Raw genomic sequence first — 20567 nt, 5'->3', positions numbered from 1 at the left:
ATGTTATAAATTTCCATTTTAGGACTGTGTCCCACAGATTTTGAATTGTGGTATTCTCATTTTCATTTGTTTGAGGTATCTTTTGATTTCTTCCTTGATCTCATTGTTGACCCATTTGTTGTTTAATAACATGTTATTTAGCTTCCATATTTTTGTGTATTTTTCAATGTTTTCATGATTGATTTCTAGTTTCATGGCATTTTGGTCAGAGAAAATGCTATGATTTCAGTCTTCTTAAATGTATTGATATTTGGTTTGTGTCCTGGCATGTGGTCCATCCTGGAAAATATTCCATTTTTCCAAAATATTGCATTTGAAAAGCATGTATATTCTGCTGTTTTGGGGTGAAATGCTCTGAAGATATCAATGAAATCCATTTGACCTAGTGTGTCATGTAAGGCCGCTGTCTTCTTGTTAATTTTCTGTCTGGAAGATCTATGTATTGAAGTCAATGAGGTATTAAAATCCCCTACTGTGACTGTATTTGTCTTGATCTCTCCATTTATGTCCATCAAGATTTGCTTTACAGATATAAGTGCTCCTGTGTTGAGTACATAAATATTTGCTAGGGTTATATCCTCTTGTCAAATTGTTCCTTTTATCATTATGTAGTGCCCTGCTTTGTCTATTACTATAGCTTTCATTTTAATGTCTGTTTTGTCATATATAAGTATTGCTACACCAGCTTTTTGTTCCTTTCTATTTGCATAAAATATCTTTTTACATCCCAAATGGAACAGAGTAGAGAGGTCAGAATGAAACCCACAGATTTAGAGTTAATTAATATTCAACAGAGGAAGCAAGCACATACAATGGGCTAAAGATAGTTTATTGAATAAATGGTATTAGGAAAATTGGACAGATAAGTGTAGCAAAATGAAACTAGACTACCTTCTTATATCACACATGAGAATAAATTCTAAATGATTTAAAGACTTAAATATTAGACCCAAAACCATGAAAATCCTAAAAGAAATCATAGGCATAGGCAATAAAATTTCAGACATTGTCTGTAGCAACATTTTATTGTATATATCTTCCCAGGCAAGGGAAACAAAGGGAAAAATAAACAAATTGGGTTATATCAAACTAAATGGATTTTGCACAGCAGAGGAGACCATCTATAAAACAGAAAGACAACCCATGGAATGGGAGATACATCTGCTGAGATACAACGGCAATACATCTGCTAAGGGGTTAATATCCAAAATTTATAAAGAGCTTACTAAACTCAATACCAAAAAAAAAGACAAACAATCCAATTTAAAAAATGGGCCAACAACCTGAGTAGACACTTCTCCAAAGAGGACATACAGATGGCTGATAGGCGTATGAAAAATTGCTCAATGGTACCAATCATCAGAGAAATGCAAATTAAAGCCACAAAGAGATATCATCTCACATCTGTCAGAATGGCTATCATCGATAAATCAACAAACAACAAGTGCTGGTGAGGATGCAGAGGAAAGGGAACCCTAATACATGGTTGGTAGGAATGCAGACTGGTGCAGACACTGTGGAAAGCAGTATGGAGATACCTCAAAAAATTAAAAATGGATTTGCATTTTTGATCCAGTGATCCCACTTCTGGGAATATATCCAAAGAAACCGAAGCACTAATTTGTAAGAACATAAGCACCTCTGTGTTCACTGCAACATTATTTACAGTCTCCAAGATATGGCAGTAGCCCAAGTATCCATCAGTAGGTGAGTGGATAAAACAACTTTGGGACATTTACACAATGGAATATTAGTCATAACAAAGAAGAAAATTTTACCCTTTGCGACACAATGGATAGATCTGGTGTACATTGTGTTAAGTGAAATAAGCCAGTCAGAGAAAGATAACCTTATGATTTCGCTTGTATATGGAAGCTAATGAACAAATTGAACTAACAAGAAAAATAGAGACAGACTCACAGATAGAGAACAGGATGACAGCTATGGGTGAGGGGAGGTTAGGGGTGGAGAGATCCAGTAAAAAGGAAAAATGACACATGGACATGGACAACAGTGTGGTGATTGTAGAGGGGAGAGGGTTATAAGGGTGTTAAGGGTAATGGAAAAAATACAATAAAAACATTTTTTTAACAGACTAGGGAGATATTCCTTTGGATTGCTCCTCTGCAGAATTTTTCCGTGAGAATGAAGTCCCTAATAGAATTTCTGTGACCATTGACAGCAGGGAACTTCTAACTTTTATGGTAGCTTTTATTTAGCTCCCTAAGGAGTTTTTTTCTTTTTTAATATATATTTTTAAAATATTGTTTTTCAATTACAGAGGAGAGTTTATTGTGCACTAAGAGCCATGGTATTCCCAACAACTAGTTCCTCTTAGCATCTGACAGTGTTGTAAGCAGCAAAATGCCCATCAGGTCAGAATCCAGCATCTGTCTTGGTTTTACTTATTTTTGTGGTATGAGATAATATTTGATTATTAATTTTGCACTTGATATTTATCACTGAACCAATGTTTGAGTCAATCCATTTTCAAAGATTTTGTTTTCTTTATTCAAAAAACTATTCATTTCCTTAAAGGTTGAAATGCAGGCACCCTATTGTAGGCCATAAGTGAGATAATTCCTAGTATAGTTTCAGCACATTGTGGATAGTCATTATATGACATACACACACACACACACACACACACACACACACACACATATATATATACATATTTTTTGTAGATCCTTAACTATCAATGTTAGCACCAGGAGCACAACAGCTAAATAAATATGTTCAGTTAAAATTATATACATATACACACATATATTTGTATATGTATATATGTATATACATCTCCATATCTGGAAAAAGTCCAGCCATGTTAGTATAATGAGAATGGCTAGTGTGACATCAGTGTAACCTGTCAGCCAAGGAGGGTGGACCGGAATGCGCATGATTCATGAACAGTAACAATTTCACTGTACTAGTCAGTGGCGGTGGTAAGATGCTATTGAATAAGCGTGTATACTGTGTGGCCATGACATTCAAAATGACTGATCTAGTTGAGGAACAAATCTACATCAAATTTTGCATTAGGTTTGCACATTCCTCTGGTGGAAACTATTCAGATGATTCAGATGGCTTTAAGGGATGATGCTATGAGTACAGCACAAATAAAAGTGTGGCACAAATGCCTCAAAGATAGTTGAGAATCTTTTGAAAGTGATCCATGTTCTAGAAGGCCTGCAAGAAGCAGAATAGATGAAAATGTTGACCATGTACAGGCTGCAATCAACAATGATTGGCTACTGACAGTGCGAGAACTAGAAGCTCATCTGGGGATTCCAAAAACTACTGTATCCAAGATTTTGATACAGGATCTTAGTATGAAACCTGTCATGGCAAAGTTAACATGGAACCAAATATCGTGATGGAAGATACTATCAATATTAGTAATATAATATCGAATATTTATGATTTAATATTTATTCAGAAGATGTTACATTTAAGGTTCTGTGGAGCCTTTTCTCTGTGCAATCTAGAGGGATATATTTGATCTGAACTTTGCAAGTAGAGAAAGGTCTACAGTGGTTTGAAAGGGGATGATGATTTCAGAGAAAGGTGAGGATTTTCTCCTTTAGTGATTTGAGTACAGTGTCTGAGAGAGGGTGACAGAAGATGAAACTGGAAAGCTAAGCCCGTACCAAAATAAAAAGGTCTGCAATGTCATGTGGAAATAACTGAATTTTAGGTAAATAGGGTATCAGCAGAGGCTTGTAAACAGGAACTAATGTGATCTAAAAAACCCTTTTTCAGAAAGCTTAAAATGGCAACAATATATATTCTCCTGTTCATGGCATTTATTGACCTTGAGTTTATGCTGTAAATGTGGATGCCCTTTCCCACTGATACCAGGTATATTCTAGTCAGTCATTAGCCACCTTATACATCCTAATGTCGTTTGCTTCTCAGTCTCATTGCTTAATGAATAGCGTAATACATTTGTTCGAAGAAGTCTTCCATGTCGTATCTCCAAAGGCCAAGCTGATCTGTCTGCTGCCATTGTGTTCCCAGTGGGCAGCATCTCTACAATTCTGCAGCAAGTTCTTCACAGCTTGTGTGGCCATTTTGTTGCTCTTTTCTCTGCTTCTGGCAGCAGTCACTTCACTTCAGTACTCTGAGGCAGAGCCCTTTTGGTTTGCTCTCGCTGGCTCTTCTACAAACACATCTGGTTGCACAAGGCACCCTCCTCGCCAAATGCTGTTCTAACTTCAATTTTCTTTCAGACCAGCATTCAGCCTGTTGCTCTCTGCCAACTGGGATTCACTGGTATTTGCCTTTCCATTATTGGTTGGCAGTGACGACTTGCCCTTTCAGAATCATGAGGCTTAGAAGCAATTCTGGCAACAACTTTCAGGTTAAAGATGACTTTACTGAGATCCTCTTAGCCAGCTCACTTGTCTTCACTTCTTAATTGGTTCATAGGTTTCTTTTCAGCACAACTTTCTTTCTGGGCCCTATTCCAAATTCAAAAGATGCCTGTCTCAGGTTTCATGAAGCCTGTTCATTTTTGAGGATGCCTCTCCTTGAAATGAAAAACAGGGTACAGGTATACTGAGAACCAGCATGCTAAGTAAAGTGATTTGTAAAATACTTTCCATCTTTATCCACATTCTTGGAAAACACATTTTGCTTTGTTTGCTGTTTTAGTCGGCATACATTCAAAGCATTTTAAGTCCTCATTAATTCCAGACTACTGAGACTTCTTAGAAATGGACCTTGTCTTTTTGCATTAGTGAACATTTTTTAACAGACTGAATTCCAGGTAGTCTAAACACTGTATTTCTTGGAAGAGCATAATAATTGTCACAATTTGTAGTGGGATAGTTAAAATAATGAATTATGACCTTATTATATCATCAGCATCCACTACCCTGGAAACCCTGCAGTCGTACAGTTCTCAGTGCTTGAGGAGGGTTATTGAATGCTGTATATCATTTCTGGAATATAAATGTAAATATGCATACAAAGCACTCAGCACAATGCCTGGCAAGTAATACTCCTAAACATATATTAATTTCTGATTTCAAAATTTTGCAGATAAGACATCCACTGCCAATTACATATTTTTCTTTTTGTAGATCTATTTCTCTATGCTTATAAGAGTTTTTTTGTTGTATTTACTTGCTTGCTTGTTCTTGCTTTTCTTTAACTTCAAGGATTTTACTGAGATATACCCTAGTGTGAATCTTTTCTTCTTCAGTTCAGAATGGACTGACTATAATTCAGACTATAATTCTTTTCTATTATTTACTTATTTTTTTCTTCCTTATGTTCTATTTTCTTTTGTGGAATTTTTATTATTTACATATTAGCCTTCCTGAGTCTATCTTCCATATCTCTAATATTTTCTTCATTATCATGGTCTATCCAAGTACTTTCCTTTGCATTGTATCTTTCTGAAGAAGAAAAAAATCTGATTTCTATCATTCTCTCCATACTTGAATCTACTGAATTATTGTTTTGGTTTGAGTTCCTTTGGAAAAAGTCATATGTCAGGGTTTAATTACATGAAGTTTATTTGGAAGGAGATCTCTGGGTGAGGAAGTAAAATAAGAAAATGAAGGAAACCATACAATGTGCATTCCAAAACAAGTTAAATGGTGAGCAACTGAAACTTATCCCAATGGGGTACTTTGAGAAAGAAAAACATGCAAATTACTCCTTCCAAGGATTGAGGCAGCTGGGGTGTTTAGAAACCAGCTCTCCCCAATCAGTAGTAGAGAGCCACTCCTGGAGAGGGTTAATTCCCTGGCATTTCCTTTGTTATGTGCTTAATGAGTAGGGCTACCATTCCTGGCCAGACCAGACCTCTGGCAAAAAGATAAATAAATGCTGGTTGAATTGAATAACAAAGCAAAGGGATATGGGCAAAGTATCAATAGCATCTGTTACTATTTGTTTCAGTGGGAGTTGGAGACATATAATTAATAACAAAGCTATCTCCCAGCCAAGAAATCCTATCCACAAAGGTAAAAAAGAAGGAAGACACTTTTGTTATTGAATAAGCATTTAACTAGAATGTGATGGACATCACAGGAAATCTACTAAGATTCTAAAGACAGGAAGAAATCTTTCTCTTTTATGTAAAGAAGCAGATTTGACCTATTACATACTTGTCACACAGAGTTCATCTTGACTTTGTTGGTTATTGAGGCTGGCCATTTGTATTAGCTGATGGCTTCATCCAAAGGAAAACCCAATTTCTTGTGTCTTAATGATAAGAGGTAGTTTTGAAACTTGAAGTAAGGCATACCAAAGTTAGGCTTCAACCCTCCAAGAGAAACTGGGAGACAGGGATGTTGTCTGCCTTGATGCTTACATTTCAAAGGCATGGCTTCCCTGTCATTGAGAAAGACATTTCTAGGTCATAAAGCTGCAAAAGGAGCTCCCTCTATCTTCAAAAAGAATATATGAGAATACATATATATATATATTTAGTGATACAATTTATGTATATATGAGAGAACTTAATCACAGATTTTCTAAAATAAATGCTCTGAAAAAATCGAGAAATGGAGGGAAAGAAATCTCATGCCTTATTTTCAACAGGAAGAATTAAGCCTCTTCTTTTTAATTTCTCTTTGTCCTTACCTTGGAAGTCATCTTTTAAACCCCTAAAATTTTTGTGCCTGCATTGTATTTCAATTGCTTCCTAAAATGTGTTTTTATAAGTGTTTATCTTTCACTTTCTGCAACTCAATTGGCAGGGTTCAAAAGGCATGTATTCAAATGTTCTGCTTGATTTTCCTGTTTATAGCTGCTAGTATTATCATTCTATTTTTACTTGTCAGCTTAGATAAGGTTTTTGAAATCAAGTAGTGAAGTCCTCTAATCAGTGAGTGGGAGATAGAGAAACTCCCACCCCTGTTGGCTCCTGGTCTGTCCCTGGTTTTCCTGATTTCTTCCAGCCTCAAAGGTAAACCTACTTCTTGGCTTCTTCTCAGCTTTTGAGGTCAAAGAGAACCACACAGTCACACATCCTTTCACCACAAAGCCCACAGATTTCTAAGTGCCAGGTTTTTCCCAGGATGTATTTCCCTCTTTCTGGATCTGCTGGGCTCCAACACAGTTCAAGTGCTTTCACATCCCATAACAGTCCCCTATACTGAACTTGAACAAAGCCCATTTACATCTAGATTAGAGATGTAAAAAAGAGATTAGAGAAGCACATTTAGATAATTTGCGTTCCCAGATAGTTTTATTTCCACCCAATAAGTGTTTGTGAGCATATTAATTATAGGCAAATGACATTTAAATAAAATGTTAGGATATGGCCTTTTATATGTTAATGAAGGTGGATGACTTGTAAATTTTTCTATAGGCTGTATTTGGTCAAAATTGATTGTCTTCTTGAATAGTGAAATAGCTCTTTTAATCAATTAAGACACTCTGCACTATTTGAATAAAACACATCCGTAGTTTGAGAAGTTAGACTATCCTTGGTATACCTAGAGTATATGATTTAATTGTCCTGATTGAAGTTCTTACACTCTAATAAACCCTTAATTTATAAACTCAAGCAGAAGGAGTCTTCTGTTTGGCAATGTCTGCTTCTCTCCTTTTAAAGTACTGACCTAATTTTAAAAATATCCTTAGTTTCATTGATGCCACTGGTACTTTACCCTTCATAAATCTAGATTGGCAATTTTTAACCCATGTGCCAGAAGAATTTTTAAAACATTCAATACCTGATATTTAGTGAGAAGCACTGACATCTTTTCTCTTAGATTATCAAATTTAAAAATGACAAGAGCCAACAATAAGAATCCAGTATGAATGAATGAAAATTATACCTATTTTTTGGTCAGCTTGACAAAAATATAACATTTTTTGGTGTGCCACAGAATTTTAGTAATCAGTTTACATATGCCATGAGATTAAAAAGCTTGAAAATGGCTGATCTAGATAGTGTTAGAATCAATGTGCAGAGTGAAAAGATTTCCCTCCCATAATGGACCATTTGTGGGATGGATGGCTGTAATTGGCAAGAGTTCTCCTCATATGTAACTCAAGAGAGCCGGACTGGTGAGTGAAGTCACAAGAACCTTGAGGTGCTCTTTGGGATCCAGCCATTGCTTCTCTGGCTTTGGCCACGTGTCCTTTCTAAGGGGGCAAGGCAGGGATGGGTGGGGCAGGGGGGCGTGGTGGGGTGACAATGGAGACAACTATGCTTGAACAACAATTTTAAAAAGAGAATAGTATAGGAAATGGAGAAGCCAAAGAACTTATATGTAGGGCCCATGGACATGAACTAAGGGAGATCGGAATACTCGATGGGAGGTGGGGTGCAGGGCAGAGGGGAATAAAGAGGAGAAAATATGGGACAACTGTAATAGCATAATCAGTAAAATATATTTTAAAAATAAATAAATAATTAGAAGATAAAAGAATATGCTCCCCTTGTTCATGGCAGCATTATCTACAGTAGCTGAAATTTAGAAGCAGACCAAGTGCCCATCAGTATATGAGTGGATAAAAATGCTGTCACATACTTTAAAAAAACAGCCATTGCTTCTCTGTCACATATGTATGTATTTCCATTTGTACAAAAGCCTTTTGTGTGGATAAATTTTGGACAACTAATTTGTACTGGCATAAAAGAATTTCCACATATGTGTATTTAAAAATGCTTTTAAATCGGTGATTCAGAGAAATCCCACTCAGGCCAAGGTATAAATAATAAATGTGTGTTTATTTCAATTTCTTGATGGAGAAAGCTGTGCAGACAATAGACTTATTTATTTCTGAAGAGGATTTCTTTTAACAGAATGTTCCCTGGGGCATTAAAAAGAAAGGCATTCAAAAAGCACTCTAGTAAATTATAACTCTGAGGATAAAATATGACAGTAATAATTGCTAAAGTAAAAACCAAAGTATGAAACTTTCATGTACTCTATATCATGTGTTTTAAACTTCTTTTTTAAAAAAATTATTTCATATATTCCTATCACTGGAAGAGCTACTCCTGGAAGAATAATTGGGACCTTTGACTATATTAACTCTTTCAGTTAATATGTAATTTTGTATATAGATCTGAATTTAAAATATTTAACAGTAGTCATATTTGGTTAGTGCTTACTATGTTATTACTGTTACTACTATCATCATTTCACAAGTGAAGGATTCTAAGGCTGAAATGGTAAGGTCACATGCCCAAGTTTTCATAGTATTAATGGGATCTTAACCCTGGTATCACGAATGGGAGCTGGGCTGTGAATTACCATGATGTGTGGCCTTTCAGTGTTAGGGGGTCTGGCTGACACACTGTTGATTATAAATTAATAATTAATTTGAAACTTAAAATTCAAGAAAGTACCCATGAAGATAATTTTTTTTAAAACATGTGAGTCTTTGGCTTAGAGTAAGTTTAAGTGTATATTCTCTTAAAGTTATACACTTAAATTAACTTAGAGACTTCTAGCCACAATGGAGGCATAGGTAGACACACTGTGCCTCCTCGCATAACCAAAAGAAAGACAACAACAAATTTCAAAACAAAAAATAACCAGAACTACCAAAACATTGAACTGTATGGAAGTCTGACAACAAAGGAATTAAAGAAGAAACATTTATTCAGACTGTTAGGAGGAGAGAAGACAGGCAGCTGGGGTGGAGAGGACTTGCAGCAAGGCAGAGGTTGGTGGCATGAGGGGTCCCCCATTTTCATGCTGATAAATCAGGAGGAACATCTGGGAAGCAAGAGAAACTGTGCAACCCAGGCTTCTGGCATGGGGAAACTAAAGCCTCAAAACCTCTCACTGTAGAAACCTGTGGGGATTGTGGCAGCAGAAGAAACTCTTAACCTCACTGAAGAGTTCATTGGAGAGACCCACAGGGTTGTAGAACATACACAGACCCACCCACCTGGGAATCAGCACCAGAAGGGACCAATTTGCTTGTGCCTAGCAGGGGAAATGGCTGAAAGCCAGCCCAGAACCAAGCAAGTGGCATTGTTCCCTCATGGACCACCCCCCCCACATACAGTGCAGCCACGTGATTTGCCCCACCCTGATGAACACCTAAGGCTCCGCCCCTCACTATGTAACAGACACTCTCAGACAAAAAAAAAAAATATGGTCCAAATGAAAGAACAGATCAGAGCTCCAAACATAGAACTAATCAATAAAGAAATAGCCAACCTATCGGATGCGCAGTTCAAAACACTGGTAATCAGGATTCTCACAGAAATGGTTGAGTATGGTCGAAAAATAGAGGAAAAAGTGAAGGCTATGAAAAGTGAAATAAAGGAAAACATACAGGGAACCAATAGTGACAGGAAAGAAACTGGGACTCAAATCAACAATTTGGACCAGAAGGAAGAAATAAACATTTAACCAGAACAGAATGAAGAAACAAGAATTCAGAAAAATGAGGAGAGGCTCAGGGACCTAAAGGACAACTTTAAATGTTCCAACATCCAAATCATAGGGGTGCTAGAAGGAGAAGGGAAAGAATAAGAAATTGAAAGTTTATTGGAAAACATAATGAAGGACAACTTCCCTAATCTGGCAAAGGAAATAGACTTCCAGGAAGTCCAAGAAACTCAGAGAGTCCCCAAAAAGTTGGACCCAAGGAAGCACACACCAAGGCACATCGTAATTCCATTATCCAAGATTAAAGATAAGGAGACAATCTTAAAAGCAGCAAGAGAAAAGGAGACAGTTACCCACAAAGGAGTTCCCATAAGACTATCAGCTGATTTCTCAAAAGAAATCTTATAGGCAAGAAGGAGCTGAAAAGAAGTATTTGAAATCATAAAAGGCAGGGACCTACATCCAACATTACCATATCCAGCAAAGCTATCATTTAGCATGGGAGGGCAGATAAAGTGCTTCCCAGATAAGGTCAAGTTAGAGTTCATCATTGCCACGCCCTTATTATATGAAATGTTAAAGGGACATATGTGAAAAAAAGAAGATAATAAAAAATATGAACAGTAAAATGATAATTAACTCAAACTATCAACAACTGAACCTAAAAAATAAAAACAAAAACAAACTAAGCAAAGAACTAGAACAGGAACACATTCTTCACAGAAATGGAGATCACATGGAGGGTTATTAGCGGAGAGAGGCAGGGGGCAAAATGAGGTAAAAGGTACAGGGAATAAGAAGCATAAATGGTAAGTACCAAATAGACAGGGGGAGGTTAAGAATAGTATGGAAAATGGAGAAGCCAAAGATCTTATACATATGACCCATTGGCATGAACTAAGGTGGGGGAATGATGGTGGGAGGGAGTTGAAGGGTGGAAGGGAATAAAAGGGAGGAAAAATGGTACAAATGTAATAGCATAGTCAATAAAATATATTTTAAATATTTAAAAATAAAAAATGCTCAGGAGAAAAAAATAATTAACTTAATAATAAGTAAACTAACACTAAATTGATTCATTCTTGTTTACATCTTATTGAAGCAACATTTAATTTGAAACTTTTGTAATTATAATTTTCCAAGTGAATTTAATGTTCATAATAAACAACCATTAGCATAAAAGTATTGCTTAGGAGTCAGAGAGACCAGCTTCCAGTCTCTTAATTCCTGAATCAAGTTGTTGCAACCAAGTTACTTAGCTCCTCTGAAAGAAAACCTTTAATTTTTTATGAGTACTTATAGTGTACCGGGCATTGTATTTGTGATTTATATATATTGCTTCATTTCATCCTTACATTAGAAATCTAGATTTTCCTCATTTTTTAGATTAAGAACATAATGGATGGAAGTGGAAGAGGGTGTAAGGGGGATAAATGGTAATGGAAAAAATACAAATTTAACTTTTTAAAACAAAAAGAAAAACAAGAACCTAAATCTCAAAAAAGTATTAACTTTTAAAAAATATTATAGATAATAAATATCAGTGTTGTCAATTTAAGATTTCTGTGACCTCAAAATCTTTACTTTTTACTTTTCATTATCCTCTGCTTCTCACAATGTCCTCCTAAGGGTTCAATGAAGGTTAAATGACATAGTGTATATAAAATATGCAGTAGCAGCCTCATTGTAGATGCTCAAAGATTAATGTGCGTAATTGCCATTTTGAATTTTGATTTTTCTTAGTAATGTATCTTAGAAGACACTATTTGGAAATAGCATTTTTAATACTGAAGTTCAAATTTACAGGATGAGGGTGCCTTTGAAGGAAAGTCACATGATGAGTCATGAAATTTTAAAGCTATGAGAAACTTTAGATACCATCAACTCTACTGTTGTCGATTGTTTTTAATTTGGTGATCTTGTGGAACAGTGTCCTCTTACCTGACATTTTATGCATAAACAGGTCTAAGTTGAGCTGGTATGTTTGAATGGGATGGGGGAGAATCCTCCTTTTGCTCTAACGTAGTTGATAAGGCACCTCTGTGGAAACTTCTTGGCTCCATATATCACCATTTGAAAATTACTTCTTTAGTAACCTTCCCTGCTTTGTATGTGAATAAAGTAAGGGGAGCAAGAGCAAAGTACCTGCTAAAGTTTGCATTTAATCATAGAGCCGTGACTGGAGGAGCCATTACACTTGGCACCTTCTAAGTCCAGGTCCAAGGCACCTTCCTGGACCAATGGCTACATAAGAGTCTCTACAGGAAAGCACTCATTGATATGTGTTTATAGGAGTTTATAAATATTTATTCCTATACATAGAGAATAATAAAAAATATTTCAGTCTCTAAGATGGTGTCAGTTGTTGCTAAAATATTACTACAGAGTTTTCAATCATTGGGATCTTTTCTCTGGACTCTAAAGTTTGCTAAGGTTGATTCCTGGGTGGAAAGAGTAAGGTTGACTTCTGGGTGGTAACTGTATTTGTACAGCTATTGCTTCTCTTGAAATTGGAATACCCTAAAAAGAACTAGTGCACCTGCCAATTCCATTGCCCAATAGGTCACCAAACATAGGAGGGATTAGATACAATGGGCCATTGTTAAAAAGGTTGCTTATTCTAAATTGTTTATAAGCAGCACCAAAATACTCTTTTGGGCAAATAGCTTCTGTTGTTTTATTTACTTACACATATTCTGTTTGTGGTTATAATCACAGAACAAATACTTGATGCAGTGCAAACTACAATTGCATAATTACTTGATTACAAAATAAATTGTCACTGAATATGCATACATGTTATCTATACATTATTTTCTATTTAATAGAAGAATATTGAAAGTAATAATTTGGAGACATTTTTAGAAGATAAAAAGAAAATCATGTTAGTAAATATAATTTATTTTACTCCAAGGTCTTAGGACAATAAATGTTTGTGCATTTAGAGAAAACCTTAGCATCACAAAAGAGTAAAGCATGGCTGGATGATAGAAGAAAATGCGGCATAATTTTCAGCTTTAAGTAAGTCATTCAATAAAAAATAATTGTGTATCTTTCCCATGTCCTATCAGATTTCCCATGTCTTATTTATACAGAATAATTTGGGAGGTGGGAAAATGAGGAAACAGACATATACAAAGATGAATCACAAGTTAGAATGATGCTATACTTGATCTAGGAACAAAGTATTGGGCAAAATGAAGGAGTTAATTTAACTACAGATGTAATTTATGATACAGTGACATCTCTTAACCTACATATTTTTGATAATTATGAAAAGTTAAAATGGGAATTATAAATATATAACAAAATACAATAACAAATACAAGTATAAATAAGTTTGGGAACAAATACCACTGACTCCTAGTTTATAGAATTTAGGTGATGGGAGCTCGAATAGTCAGATTGTCTTGGACATTAGATTACATATTTTATGAGGCAATTAGCATTAATCTGATGAGTCAGTGGATGGAATAAAGACTACTTCTCTTATAATTAGATATTTAAGAAAAGACTACATAACAGGTGTGTGACATCACATGTTATGTATACATTTAGATGAATACATAGGTGTTTTTTTTAAGATTTTATTTATTTATTTTTAGAGAGGGAAGGGAAGGAGAAAGAGAGAGAGAGAAACATCAATGTGTGGTTGCTGGGGGTCATGGCCTGCAACCCAGGCATGTCCCCTGACTGGGAATCAAACCTGCGACACTTTGGTTCACAGACCACGCTCAATCCACTGAGCTACGCCAGCCGGGTAGTGTTTAAAAAATGATGAGTAAGATATCAACTCAGTTACTCAGGTGTTCTCTCTGCTGGTGGTATTGGTGATGGGATTCTTTCCTGAAGACTCTGGAAGCACACAATACCAAAATCTGTAATAGCACAAAGGAAGAAAATGGTCTATATCATATCATAAACAACTTACAATATATCCTTTAAAAAATGCCCAAAGTAGATGACTATTCTTAATTTGAGAATATGGGAACATTTGCTTTCACTAGAATCCCACTGTAAGGAGCACTGCATTTTGTGTGAGTGTGTGCGTGATTCCACACCAGGACTTACAAGGGTGGAAGTGCCAACCGACTAGTGTCTGTTCCCTTTATTTCATTGATCTCCATAATGAACTGGATATCTGAGCTTGGAAATTAGCAGTCAATAACTACATTACTTGGTTTAATAGAGGTGAAAATAATTTTAAATCCCCTAGGAAATTTCAGGTGGGAGGAGAAAGTAATACAAAAATCAGAGATAGAAGAGAAAAAAATTAAATTGTGTAATGAAGCAGAGAGGGGCTTGGGACAAAAGAATAAGGATTCCTTGAGTTGTCTGTAATGAGATTATCAATGTGACTACTCTGCTTTGTGCCCCTCTGACAGTGTAAATAAAGTCTTTATCACCCGTGGTAATTTTGAGAGGGAATCTTTTAGGATATTTTAAGAAATTTTGAGTTTTATATTGTACAATTGGTATTTGGCAAATCCAGGGACCAAATGACTGGACTCAGTAGCAGAACACAAGGAGATATCTGGATATTGTCTCCTCTTTGGGGAATTTGTCTTGAATAATCTGAACTAAGGTGAAATGCCCAGCTGTGAGCTGACTAGAGTCCCTACCCCAAAATAGAATCAGGGTGTGGAGGGTCCTCACCATCCTGCCTCTGATGTTGGACAGACTCTGCAGGCAAATAGAGAAGACCCTTCATGAAGCCCATTTGTTTTAGGAATACAACGTGAATATCCCTGAGAAATCACACAGACTAATCTGAGCTCAACCTTAAAAACTTTGGATGGATGCCTTGTTGGAACTGATGGTTGCAAACAGAGTTAGGGATAAAGAATGTAAGCCCTTCATGGAGGAGATGAGTGAGAGAACCTTAAAAGTGGTGGTTCCCCCAGTGCTGATGGCACACAGCTACAAAATCAAAGCCCTCTGGGAGATGGAAAAGGAAAATCGTGGTGGGTGTGCTTGTTGTATAAGGACCTGTGATCTGCTGTGGGGTGCTCTGGGGAGCAGAGGACTGGGCACATGGATCTGGATACCAGGAAATTGCTGAGAGACCCTTGGTCAAGGTCTCCCAGAAACTAGAGATACCCATGGGGAAATCTGAATGTATAAAAAGTTTACTTGCTCTACAGTGATTAGCAACCTGACCTTTGGAGATGAGATTATCACCTGAATTGTAATCCTACTTGATGATGCATTCTCTGTGTAAGTCTGGATGAGTTTCTCTCTGTGTCACAGTCTCCTCCTCAGTAAAATGAAGGGAATAATGGTATCTAACAGAAAATATACTTATTTAGATAAAATTAGATAATCCATGGACAGTACTCTGTATACCTTTGACCTAAAAAGCAATATCAAAATTATGACTTCTATTTCATCACTATTATCATTGTAAAAAGAGACTTGAAGAGAATACACTGAAAATGCTAACAGTGTATCTTGAACTCTGTGGACGTTGATTTAAAAAAATATTTGTACTTTTGAGTATTTTTCAGGTCTTCTTCAATTACATGTTATTTTGAATTAAGAGGAAAATTTCTCATTGTAAAATTATTTCCAAGTCAGAAACATTCTTTTGTAGAAGATAAAATACAAATGATAAATTCTGATGAGAATATTTTCTGAAAACATTTTTTAAACAATTGAATGCATGAATGCAGTTTAATTAGGCTCTGTTTAATGCCATGTTATTCTCTATAAAATAGCTAATAAAAACTGATGCATTTTACTTATATCTTACCCAAAGGTATAACACATGGGTAGAGTGGGGATATATAAAACTAAATTTAATATTTTTAATGACTTTGTTTAGAACCTTCTATGTTTAGCAACTAATAATTTTACTTAAAATAATTAGCTTGTGATTCCTTTGTAATAGCTCAACATTTTCTGAAGGTCAGCGGTTAAAGCAAATAACCTCAATGGGATAAATGTACCTTTCTCATGGAAGATTAAATAATATCAACTGAGTACACATTAACCAGAATTTTGGACCCACCAAGCAGATTTACCATTGAGTGTGTATATCTTACATTGTTTTGAGGTGCTCCCTGGGCCCTTCTTTGTGCCTTTTGGATGGAGGTCCAATTTTCTCTAAAGTAAGCTTTGGAACTATACATCTCAATTTACACCCAAGATTTTTCTAGCATTTCTAATTTTCTTAATTTATTATTTTTTATTTTTTTATTTTTTAACCTCTTGTTACCATTATGTTCCTTGTTCTCTCTCTAGTGTAACAACCCAGGGTACTGTGATCTTTGTTATAAAACATGCAAAGGTCACTGGACAGAAACGTGAAAACACTACTGCTAATTCATAATCAACTTATTATATAATGTATTTATTGCAAAAATAAACATTTTTCAAAAATATATTTGGAATTTTGTCTAAGCAATACCTCAAGGGGTTGTGTGAAATTACTGTTGTTGCACTGAAAGGAGTCCCAGCACTTCCATTGGTTGGAATGTCTGTGATGTCTGCTTATATTCAAATAACACTTGGAGCTTTATGTTATAAACCCAACTAGGGAGGATATAGTATTTTTTAAAATAAAATTTGAACATTCTTCTGGCAGACACTGGTTAGCCATTCACCACAATTAGATTTAATAATCAAGTATCATTTTAACTAGTTCTGACTGAGGGCTCGAATGGGAAAGACAGGACATTGTCACCCAATATCCATTCTCACTTTTTTTCTGTCAGCCAAAGCCCTTACATCTTAGATAGTCTATTGTAATCTGTTGCATAGGTGGCAAACACAAGGCCAAATCCAGCCCTCCATGTTGTTTTATCTAGCCCAGCACTTTGTTTCTACCCAGCAGCAGTGCTGAGCTCTCACCTAACTGTTAAGGAATACTGTAGTTACATTTATACAGTCCTAAAATTACATTCGACCCTTTGGAGGCAACTTCAAGGCCGATGTGATCTCCAGTGAAAATGAGTCTGAGACCCCTAGTCAATTGGCTGCTCTGTCTGAGACCACGTTCAAGCCTCTGTGGCATCCAGGCTACCATGTGACTACAGTCTTTCCAAAGAGATGTGAGCAGCAATGATGTATGAAACTTCTGGCATGTGTCCTTGAAAAGAAGCTTTTTGCTACCTACATTTTCTTTCTCTTCTTCATGGAGTGGAATTCAAATGTGATGATGGATAGCCTCCTTCATCTACTTACAGAAGAACAGTGTCCTAGGGAGTCGCTTGAGTTAAGAGGAGGAACCTGATTCCCTAGGTAAGTAAGTGGAGAGAACCACCTGCTCCTCCATCTACCTACAGCTTAGACTTTTACTTGAGAGAGAAGTAACTCTCCTACTTGTTGGATCTACATTCATTTTGATCTGTGTTGCAACAGTCAAACATGTTAAAACACTATTTGAAAATGTAAGGAAATATTAATTATTACAATAAATTTGCATAGCATTTTAATATACAAAACATACTTCAATTTTCTTAAAACTCACAAAATCCTGTGAGATAAGTAATATGTTAAATTCACAGATGAAGAAACTAAAAATTGGGAAATTTTGTTCTGTCAAAAGCCACCCTAATGAGTGAGTTCAACTATAACAACACCTTTGAAGATATAAAATCTAGTTTAGCAAATAACCTGCAGTGGCTCATGAGGTTCTGCTGTGTTGGCCTTCTCCTTTGAAGACTTTTCCCATGCCATCACCTACCTCACTGAGTCCTGGCTGGAGTCTTAACTAACACTTGACTTCTAGGAAGTAGCTTAATTTCTAAGGACCTCAGTTTTCTGCTTATATAAAGGATTATGGGAAGGGGGAGAAGCGAATGTATTTTCAAATAGCAAACGGCATTTATTTATGAACATCAGCCTATTGGCTCAAATGCAGACATATCTAATCAGGTTCATTTTATTTGAGAAACTTTCAAAATAAATATTATAATTCTTATTTGATTGCCATACCTCACAGTACATAAGCCTTATAAATTTGGCTAGCAAATTTTCTATATACTAAATTTTCTATTTTCTATTCTATATCAGAGAATTTTCAAATTCTCTATAGCCAGCTGAAAATTAGTTTAGGAAATACTGAAATGGGGTCAGGATCAGGAAAGCTCTGGTTTAAGTACCCCAGCACTTTGTGTAAATGGTGCTGACTCCAGAGTATGCCTGCAGCTGGCATCTGGCAGACCCCAAAGAGGAAAAAATGTGTCCTACACCCAAGGGTGCATATTCTTTATTCAAAGGCTGCTTCTCATCCCCAAACTGAGACTGGGAACTAAGAAAAACTCCTCTAAGTAAAAACTCCTAGTTCCAGAGAGAGGGTGTGCTCAGGGGAGTGGAGAGTGGATTCCCAGGTTAAAAGGTGCTGCCATTCAGAGGTTTGAATAGGCGAGGGATGTCCAGGGGAGCAGGCACTTCCGATCTCTGTCAGGATGACCATTTCTAGTCAGATCAACACATTAACAGTGGCCATACAGTTAACTCATGTAGATTAATAGCAAATTAGCTTTTGTTTATCCAGCTTAGGTCTACTCCGTTTTAATTTCTGTATAAAACTAAATGTATCTTTGTCTTTTGAAATGTAGTGAAAAAACTTCTAGTTAACTGGGAGGAGAACAAAAAAAGGTAAAACATGATTCATATTATTTAAGTATTTAACCAAATTTTACTTCTTTGAATTCCTAAAAATAATACAAATCTGGTTGCAAAATGAGCTGGGCTTGAATCCCAACTTTGCTGATACTACCGAGCCTTTCAAACTGAGTTTCCTAATCTGAAATCTGTGAGTAACGTGCAAGGTTATTATGATATTAGAGATGGTACATGTAAAATAGGTAGCACACATTAAGAATGTATATAAATCATACACTGATTTGCTCTGCACCTGTACTGAATTAGTCTTCACTAATCACCTGGGAACAGTACTATGAAAAATCTGATCCAATGTTAGTGATGCCAAGGATGTGTAGGTCATGTATAATCAATGCCAAACTAATGCTTAACCACCATCTCTTTAGTAAACTCCTATTGACCAACATAAGGCAACTCATGATAGAGAAGATGTGGGTGTGAAGCTCAATGATAATCTGGGCCAGTGGGAACTTTGGCCTGGGGATCAACCTTGTTTGCATACTTTAATGCAGAATAACCTTTCACTGCCTCTCAAAAGGTTATTAGGAAATTGTGGTTTTCTTAAAGAACAGTGATAATCTTTGGTTCATTCTCTGCAAAATATTGCTTGTCTAACACAGAAACAACCCCTTCCTTCCATAATGTAGTGGTGAACATTGAAGAGTTAATGGTATTTCTGTTACTTCTTTTCAGGGATTTAACATTTTCATTTAGCTGATTAAAATCTGTTCTAGATGATAATTATGCCAGGTTTTTTTTATCATTCACTCAAAAAATGATTTTAAAATCTTTAAATGGCTTGTACCAGATTTTTATTTCTCAAAGGGTTTCTACTTATGGAAAATTTGCTTAAATTATACCCTTTTGTCGTAGTCTCAGTAAATGTTAAATCAATGCAAAATGAGTAGATTTGTATTTCTAAAAATAACTTCTTTCATAGGAAGAAGAACTAAGGAAGAGTGGGGAAGCCAAATATGCCCACTTGAGTGATGAACTTCATGTATTAATTGAAGTGTTTGCACCACCTGGGGAAGCTTATTCACGTATGAGTCATGCATTGGAAGAGATTAAAAAATTCCTGGTTCCCGTAAGTGTTTTTCATTCTTTACAAAGAAGTTTCTCAATAATTTTTATTTTAAAAATATTCCTTTGATCTTCACTGACTTTTTAGAAGAAAACTCATATTGCAAACTAAGTATTCAGAGTTCATATTACCATAATATAGAATTTAAAAAAACACTTAGCACAGGACCATCTTGCCATGGAATGATATTTTGACAGCACTATTTTTAATTGAATGTATTGGGGTGACATTGGTTCCCAAAACCATAAAGTTTCAAGTGTGCAACTCAATAAAACATCATCTGAGCACTGCATCATGTACCCATTGCCACAAGCAGTCTCTCTCTGTCCCTCTTTGCTCCTCTTTGCCCACCTGCGCCTCCCTCCCACCTTTCCCTCTGGTCATCACCACAGTGTGGTCCATGTCTGAGGCTTGTGCATGTGTGTTCTTTGACTAATCCAGTCTCCTCTCCCCCTCTTTTGTTCAATTCCTCCTCTCCCCCTTTCCCGCTGACAGCTGTCAGTCTGTTCCATGTCTCCATGCCTCTATTTCTATTGTTTGTCACTTTATTT

General features: G+C 36.1%; 1 protein-coding gene across 2 annotated transcripts in view; it reads left to right on the top strand.

Moving 5' to 3' along the window:
• KHDRBS2 (KH RNA binding domain containing, signal transduction associated 2) overlaps nt 1-20567 on the top strand; it is a 546662-nt gene that overhangs the window by 232423 nt on the left and 293672 nt on the right. For both annotated transcript variants that reach the window (XR_006786163.1, XM_045843530.1), the window contains exon 4: nt 19873-20019. Coding sequence is in view for 1 of the 2 variants with exons in the window: in XM_045843530.1 (XP_045699486.1) it covers nt 19873-20019 (147 nt within the window). In the remaining variant the exon portion in view is untranslated. The remainder of the gene's footprint in view (nt 1-19872; nt 20020-20567) is intronic.

The sequence above is a fragment of the Phyllostomus hastatus genome, unplaced genomic scaffold, assembly GCF_019186645.2.
Source record: "Phyllostomus hastatus isolate PE091 unplaced genomic scaffold, TTU_PhHast_1.1 phas_contig_40, whole genome shotgun sequence".
In the NCBI taxonomy this organism is placed as follows: domain Eukaryota; kingdom Metazoa; phylum Chordata; class Mammalia; order Chiroptera; family Phyllostomidae; genus Phyllostomus; species Phyllostomus hastatus.
This window is presented reverse-complemented; position numbering and strand designations above follow the sequence as displayed.